Source organism: Notothenia coriiceps, unplaced genomic scaffold (assembly GCF_000735185.1).
Source record: "Notothenia coriiceps isolate Sejong01 unplaced genomic scaffold, NC01 NC01_scaffold00035579, whole genome shotgun sequence".
Classification (NCBI taxonomy): Eukaryota; Metazoa; Chordata; class Actinopteri; order Perciformes; family Nototheniidae; genus Notothenia; species Notothenia coriiceps.
This window is the reverse complement of record NW_011368280.1, coordinates 9,683-17,604: the sequence shown is the minus strand read 5'-3', so window position 1 is coordinate 17,604 and position 7,922 is coordinate 9,683. Positions and strand designations below refer to the sequence as shown.

At 40.4% G+C, this 7,922-nt stretch overlaps 1 protein-coding gene across 1 annotated transcript in view; it reads left to right on the top strand.

Moving 5' to 3' along the window:
• LOC104963066 (adenylate cyclase type 4-like) overlaps positions 1 to 7,729 on the top strand; it is a 15,294-nt gene extending 7,565 nt beyond the window's left edge. The window contains exons 5-10 of the mRNA XM_010791616.1: positions 5,563 to 5,647; positions 5,730 to 5,888; positions 6,515 to 6,661; positions 6,736 to 6,843; positions 6,944 to 7,058; positions 7,542 to 7,729. Of these exons, the coding sequence (XP_010789918.1) occupies positions 5,563 to 5,647; positions 5,730 to 5,888; positions 6,515 to 6,661; positions 6,736 to 6,843; positions 6,944 to 7,058; positions 7,542 to 7,729 (802 nt within the window). The remainder of the gene's footprint in view (positions 1 to 5,562; positions 5,648 to 5,729; positions 5,889 to 6,514; positions 6,662 to 6,735; positions 6,844 to 6,943; positions 7,059 to 7,541) is intronic.
• The last annotated feature ends 193 nt before the right edge of the window (positions 7,730 to 7,922 follow it).

The following is a 7,922-nucleotide window of genomic DNA, read 5'->3' as shown; positions in this document are numbered from 1 at the left end:
TTTGAGAGGGACTGCACACATAATCTGAAATAACAACTCATATTTCTCGCATCAAATGACATCAAAATGCATTTTAATGGCCAAACTAACTTTAAAATAGGCATTTTACACCGAGAATAAAACGAAGTTCGGCCATGTTTTTTTTTTCTGCAGGGAGAAATGTGAAGATCACGTGACATAGACGCCAGCCATTGGAATGAATGGTGAAAAAAAACGAAGGGATCTTACAATTTCAGAGGCGTTTTTGTAGAAATACTACGTCCTACGTTGTGGACCAACGTAGTTATTACACGTTTTTTTGTGAGACTGGGTTGGCACAGCAGCATGTCTGTGAGGCCCAGCCCCCGCACGCAGATGAGAGAGAGAGATCTTTTAAAATATATTGAAAGTTAGAAACGGAGATGGTTCGATAAAACGTGCAAGATAACGTTTATGTGGCATTTCTTTATTGTCGAAATGATGACATTTCATAACGGGATAAAATCAAAGTGAATGGCCTGCTGCTGCTGAAGGCATGGGGCAAATATAACTGTCCTTTGCCTAATTTATAAAGTAAACCTTAGCATCGCACTAGCAGTGGCAACTGCAATCAGTTACAGCTGCCCTAAATCTGTAGCCAAGTCTAATAACACCAGTGTACACGTTGCTGTGTCAATACAGATATTTATTTGTTAATTATTTGTCTTTACTAGTCATAATACACCTGGTTTATCGTAGCAAGCAGTGGAAACTCCCCTCAAGAAGCAACAATTGCCAAGGGTATTGCAACCCTCACTCGCTAATATTTCATCATAAATATAGCACGTTTGTTTATTTTAGCAAACCATGCTCCAAGTAAANAGAAGTTCGGCCATGTTTTTTTTTCCTGCAGGGAGAAATTTGAAGATCACGTGACAGACGCCATTGGAATGAATGGTGAAAAAAAACGTAGGGATCTTACAATTTCAGAGGCGTTTTTGTAGAAATACTACGTCCTACGTTGTGGACCAATGTAGTTATTACACGTTTTTTTGTGAGACTGGGTTGGCATGACTGCATTTCCATTGTCCACGTGGGCATTCACATTTTGTGGAGAGAATTCCCTCTTCTCCTGTGGTGGTGGGATTGTTTTATTATTTAAAATATATTTACATTTGTAATGCCTTCCCAATTATCCCTTTTAATTGTTTATAGCCTACTGTATGTTTATTTCATGGATATTTCTGTGTTTTCTGGTGTGTAATATTTGTAATAAAGATTTCATGTGACACATAAAATGGATTTGTTGATGGGAATTAATGTGAATAAATTAACTCTAGGTTAACGGTACTCTCACTATCACTACTCACCGACACTCTATAAACCTTGTCCCTCATGCTAGCTCTGACAACACCGGTAAGCACACCTTCATCTAGGCTGCACTGTTGTACGTGTCCTGACTTATAGTGGTTCTCTCCTCTATCTACACTCTTCTTGTCATCTTTGTAAAATGATATCAGGTAATTGACACAGCCATGACTTCTAGTGAAATTCAGTGTGGCTCAAATGAAAAGCTTTGTTAATATGCAAGTGCGCGAAAGTCAGTTGAAACGATCTTAAGTTGGCGTGACGTTGAAGTCGTGCGACCCTGCTGCTGTACTGGCTTGTAGTTCGTTTATAGCATAACGTTAGCATTTTGCTTCTGGCGACTAGATTTATGATTCAAAACTTATAAAAGTACGTTTGACATATGGAGATTATCCGGCTGAACAAAATGTGATCCCTCTCTTAAATTTGTGTCAACCACAGACCTTATTTCGAGCTATTTTCCAAAATCCTATGGAGAATTTGCATTGGTTTTTGATGAAGGAACCGGAAGGAGTTTACTTCCGGGTTTAAGGACGCGTCACTGCGGCTCTCTATTTGCTCAGCCAGTATGCTAATATGCTTGATCAATCTTCATGGAAATGGGGTGTTGAAAGAAACATTCAGAAACAAAAAGACGCAGAGAGAGAAATTGGTACACTAAATGATCCATGTCGATGCAGGTCATGACATTAAAATGTAAGCGAATGCATTTTGTGGTGCAGTGTCATGGGCTCTTACACAAAATATCTACATGCAAACACACACCCTCTAATTCAACCTTTTTACAGTGTTCAACCATGAAGAATCACCTCATTTTGAGGGCACATTTCTGGTTCAGGAGGATGCATGCATTTCCATTGTTGCCCAGTGGCAGGGCTTAACAAATAGGATTAGATCCGTGCCTGAGAGAGCACACTCCTGTTCAGGTGACACACAGCTGAATGCTCCAGCTCTGCAACTAGACACAGAGAATTACTGTTAAAGGTCAGTGGAGTCAGACGCTGAATGTCACAGCTTAGCCACAGTTTGGCAAGAAAATACGTTAGATAAATACGCCTGTGTCTTGGTGTAGAGTTATTTTGCAGCTCTTGAATTTCCAGCATAAAAGACCCAGGATTACAGGGTGAGTTAAAAGGCAACAGAGGCATATCGATTAGATTCAGTGAATCAGGCCTCTGCTATGCTGTGAATAATAAATTGAGCAGAAGACAGCCAGGGGTTGCCATGATGGGATCTGAGTTGTGCTCATTCGGGATGAGATTGTGGATGAGTCATATCTCCTGTCTCAAAGATCTGGGGAATCATGTCACTGATCTGAAATCGCCTCAGAGCAGCTTACTACAACTTTAAATATGCATTCACACCCCATTTAACAACACAAAACGACTGATCAAGGCTTGCTGCAGAGGGTGGACCCTCAGCGAAGGAATTGGACTCCTAATTGCACAACTCCCCAAAGTGGCATTATTTGGAAAGGGTAATTGCTTAAATATCTGCCAAGATGTAAAATCAGACAAGAGTGTTGAATCAGGGACCCAATCAACTTTACTGAGACATCTTGTGACTCACTGAAGCAGGTGTTATTGGTTGTTCTCTTTAGTAGACTCCGAATTGTGGGCCTAAAAACACTTAGTTGATTCAGGCAGTGAACTGTGACAAAAAGGGTACATAATGTGCAGCAGAGGGAAAATGTCAGTGCTTTGTAAAAAACAGAATGCAAAATGAAATCTCTAAATGAGACTTCATTACCTTTTTTTTATTTTGTGTTTTGCGACCTGTGACTTATGATTTCAATACACTAGTACTAGTAATAAGGCCACTATAATGTGCACTTCCAGCAACAGCGTTGGATAGCATGTCCGTCTGTCAGTCCAAGACCTATTGTCATGCAATTTAGATATTCATGGTCATGAAGTTGGCAAATGTAGTTCAGAGCGGCCAAGGTCGACATAAAGTGTTGCATGGAATTTGCTACACATAAAGGAATTTGTGCTACGAGCAGGTTTTACAGTTTTTTGTTTGATTCAACATTTTCTCAGCTGTATAACTGTATCAAAACTGAACCAAAATGGTTACTGTAAGGGAATATTTCTGTCCTACTCCTAAGTGTCAAAGAATAATTCTTCCTTACTCCTAAGATATCTAACCTTATTCTGTGTGTTGACATTTACGACTATCACTGCTTCTAATCTCCCGTAAGGAATGTGTTAATGCAGTCGTATGTTGATACTAGGTTTTATGGCCTGACCTGGTGGGCACAGGGGGGGTTTTACGACTGTGAGAACACTGGCTTTCTAAGCTCCACAGATGTGAGAGACATCTCCTGTGTCTGCAGATGTTTACGCCCATCCCCAATATGTGGATTTGACTCTCTGTAAACTAGTTAAAAGGTCTATCAAGAGATAGGCTGGGCAGAATTGTCATGGCAACCCACCCGTGCAGTCAGAGCCTTTTGCTGCGGTGACTTGTGATATGAATTCTCCGGCCGTTGACTTGTAATAAACATCATTGTTTGACATCAAAGCTCCAACTCTCCTCGTGTCTCTCTGAGTCCTGACTCTCCATTGCTGCAGAAGTTTCCCTTACAGACCCTAACCCTACTTTTGATACATGCTCTGATAGATAACTGTTTGCTTGTGAAAAAACCCAATAAACAAATTATTTCAATTGAAAGTCAGCGGGTAAAGATGTACAATATAACACAATAAAAGCACAAATATCATACAGTAAGTTAAGAAAAGCTAAGTTTAAAGTTAGATTAAACAGCTTCAAGTACTATTGTTTCGTTATTTGGTAAAGTACAGTGATAGTACGTAATATTCTTCATTTTGATGATATTGTGTAACTTAAGATGCATGTCTGTGTGCAGGCAGGGTTACTAAGTGCTTCAGCCTGCTAGCTGTGCACACAGAGTCTCAGTAAAGTTCACTTTCCACTCGTGCACATTCACTCACAGACCTATAGTCCTCACTTTGTCCTCCTTGCTGGTGTTAGATGTCCCGCCTTTTGTCCAACACTCTCAGTCCAGATTGTGAATCCTTATCTGGAGTTTCAGATCACCGTCAATTATTCAAGAGCTTTCTGAAGCGAGAGGCCTTCACAGGGGTACAGGCCACACTAACTGAGACACAAGACACTGTATTAGGTCATTGTATTATGTTAAAGGTCCCATGTCATGGCCATTTCCACTGATCATAATTCCATTGTTGAGGTCTACTAGAATAGATTTATATTGCTCAATTTTCCAAAATCACATTGGTTTCTCATACAGCATCTCTGTAAACTACGTGTATTCACTGAATTTCACTCTCTGCCTTTAACGGCTCGTTGTAGCTCCAATAGCTCCAGCCCCCACCCTCCCTGTGAGCACAGTGTGCTCTGATTGGTCGGGACGTTGTGAATCGCGCTGAGCTCCGTGGAGGTGTGGTTTCCTTGTTTAGCGATACACAGCGAAACACAGCCAAACTCACCCTGAGCACACACAAAGTCACAGCCGAAGTAAAAAAATAAGTGTGGCTTGATATTGAGTAAGAAAAAGGTTGATAAACGCTGTGAGAATGGGTCTGCAGAGAGAATTTCGTCTCGATCCCAACTGTCTGTTATCAGCCTGCAGGGAGGAGAGATCAGCAGAGCTGCATGCACTGAGTGTGTGTGTGAGGAAGTCCGTGGATTGGTCAATTTGGACCAATCAGCGGGGGCTTAACGTAACGGCTCCACGGATTGGTCCATTTGGTTCCGGGTAACGCATGACATCATGAGTTACCCGGAAGAATCAATGGACAGTGACGTATCTCCAACGAGTCGTTTCGGGGAGGTCTTTTCTGTGTTAGAGTTTTACTCGCTACAGGGTGTACTTTGAGGGTTTCTACTCTGCAGACCGTTTACATGCAGAAAAACTTTCATAACACACAAGGGGACGGGTAATAACCGGAAAAGCATGACATGGGACCTTTAAGACACTCTCACATCATTCAAACAATGCCTCAAAACTCACCTTTTCACTCAACTCCTAATCCACTAACCCCTCACCCTTATTCCACCTAGTTTAGCACTTTTTACTTTTGTTGTTATTGTTCTTCTTTACTTGCTTGTAAAGCGCTTTGAGCAGCAGGAAAAGCGCTATATAAATCAAATGTATTATTATTATTGTTAAGTAATGGAAGAAGAAAAGAGTGACGATTGTGAAGTATACCAGATTATGTGTGAGTTTGGCTCTAAAGATGTGTCTTTCTACAGGCCGGGAATCTTGAAGGACCCTCAGATCATGTCGGGGGTTTGGCTGGTCATCTTTTACATCGTGTGCCTCATACTGGCCAGACAGGTATGTGTGTGTTTTTGTCATTTCATTTAATAAAATAAATCAATCTATATCCCACATTCGATATTTGTTGTTTCTCTGTCAGGACGAGCTGAGTTGCCGGGTAGACTTCCTGTTGGACCACTGCTTCAAGACGGAGAGGGAGGAGATGGAGACGATGGAGAACGTCAACAAGCTGCTCCTTCAGAACGTGCTGCCGCTCCACGTCGCCTCTTACTTCATTGGCAAAAATATCCGCAACCAGGTATTAAATACCCGTCATCTGCCAGTGTTGTTCTCTGGTTAGCTATGCCAGCTTATTAAAGCGAATACAGCACTGCATATATTCTAACAGAGCATCTTAAGTTTATATTAATATTTTATTTAATCTTTTATCAAAGTTTTTACTTAATTAGTTTCTAATATAATGTATTTTTTCTATTTTTTTATTTTAAATTCTCACATATTTTCATGTTCATATTAATATTAATATATTTTTGTATTTATTACATTTTCCAAGGAGACAGTAAGAGCTTTTATTTTGATGTTTTACTGTATGCAGAGTTTCATATTAGATTGAAATTGAAAGACAAAATGCATTTGAGATCACTGAAATGAACCGTGAGGTCTGAATAAAATAGCTTTGCATGCATGTATGTTAAGAGATGTGATATGTGTGTATTGATTTAGTTGCATTGTGATTCCTGCGTTTATTTGGGAACATAAAGTTCTTGTATCTTAACCAATGAACTAATGTCAAAACATGTATCCGAAAAGTAGAAATTCACCATTTAGAAAATCCTTAACACTTAGAAATGACTCTGAGTTGATGGTTTCAAATGCCTGTTATCTTGTAACTAAGTCCTTTTTCATTTCAAATGTGTGTTTCAGGACCTGTACAGTCAGTCCTACGACTGTGTGTGTGTGATGTTCGCCTCGGTGCCTCAGTTTAAAGAGTTCTACAGCGAGAGCAGCGCCAACAGGGACGGGCTGGAGTGTATGCGCTTCCTCAACGAGATCATATCGGACTTTGACGAGGTATGAGGAAGAAGATTAAACATCCCCCGTGTCACATAAGGTCTGTGTCCTTAACTGCACTCTTTTGTTTCCAGCTTCTCTCAAAGCCCAAATTCTGCTCAGTGGAGAAGATAAAGACCATCGGCAGTACGTACATGGCCGCCGCGGGGCTGAGACACGCTCCACTCAGCGATGAGGAAAAGGTTTGTTCACGACAGCTACAGATGTCTTTAATAACGTTTTCAAATCAAAACTCTTAGCCACCCTGCTCTCTATAAACATGGTCTCTGGCGCCCCCTACAGAAAGTGGAGATGTCCTACAGCCATGTGCGCACCATGGTGGAGTTTGCCATCGCTCTGATGAACAAACTAGAGTTCATCAACACACACTCTTTCAACAGCTTCAAACTCAGGATTGGTGAGTCACCATTAGGTCAAAACGGACACAAACATAACATTTCATAAACTTGAGACAAAACATAACGCTGGGTTTCCTTCCCCATTATTTCCCTAATATAATTTGTACACAAGTATTTTGGTTTTTACGAATCTTTTTGTCATGGAATGTTCAGCCCACATATATTTTCAGAACACGTGTAAAAATGTCTATTGCAGTTTCCCCGGAAATCTCCATATTTGAAAGGGTAAAAAAAGTAACTTCAGAAATGACTCAATTATCAAAGTAGTAGTTGGACTTATTAACTTGCATCTTTAAACTGTACAAATAAAAGGTACAAAATTGCGATAAAATAAAGAAAAAATTACAGTAGCAAAGAAATCACAAAAAATATTTCTAGACTAGAATAACAACTCCAAGGAGGACATTTTTAAAAACACAAAGATATGTTTTTTTATGTTAATGAAAATGTAAGGATCCTTCATGTTTTTTTTATACCTGCAGGAATAAACCACGGTCCAGTGATCGCAGGAGTGATCGGAGCTCATAAACCTCAGTATGATATCTGGGGGAACTCTGTGAACGTGGCCAGCCGGATGGACAGCACCGGAGTTCTTGGCAAGATACAGGTCAGAGAAATAAAGACACAACAGAAGAAGGTGGAGGTGGCTGATAGGGTGGGGCACCTGTGAAGTATTTTTGTAAGCACTGTCGGAAGTTAGGGTATAAAGGAACTGTATGACAATCATATGACTTCACATCACCACCGCTAAGCTAAAGGTGCTAATGTTTGACGTCTCATTGAGTCACTTGTTAGCAACAGGCTTTTTTAAGATGTGTAAAAGCTTCAGACATTTACCAGTGGGGTACTTACTGATTTGATGT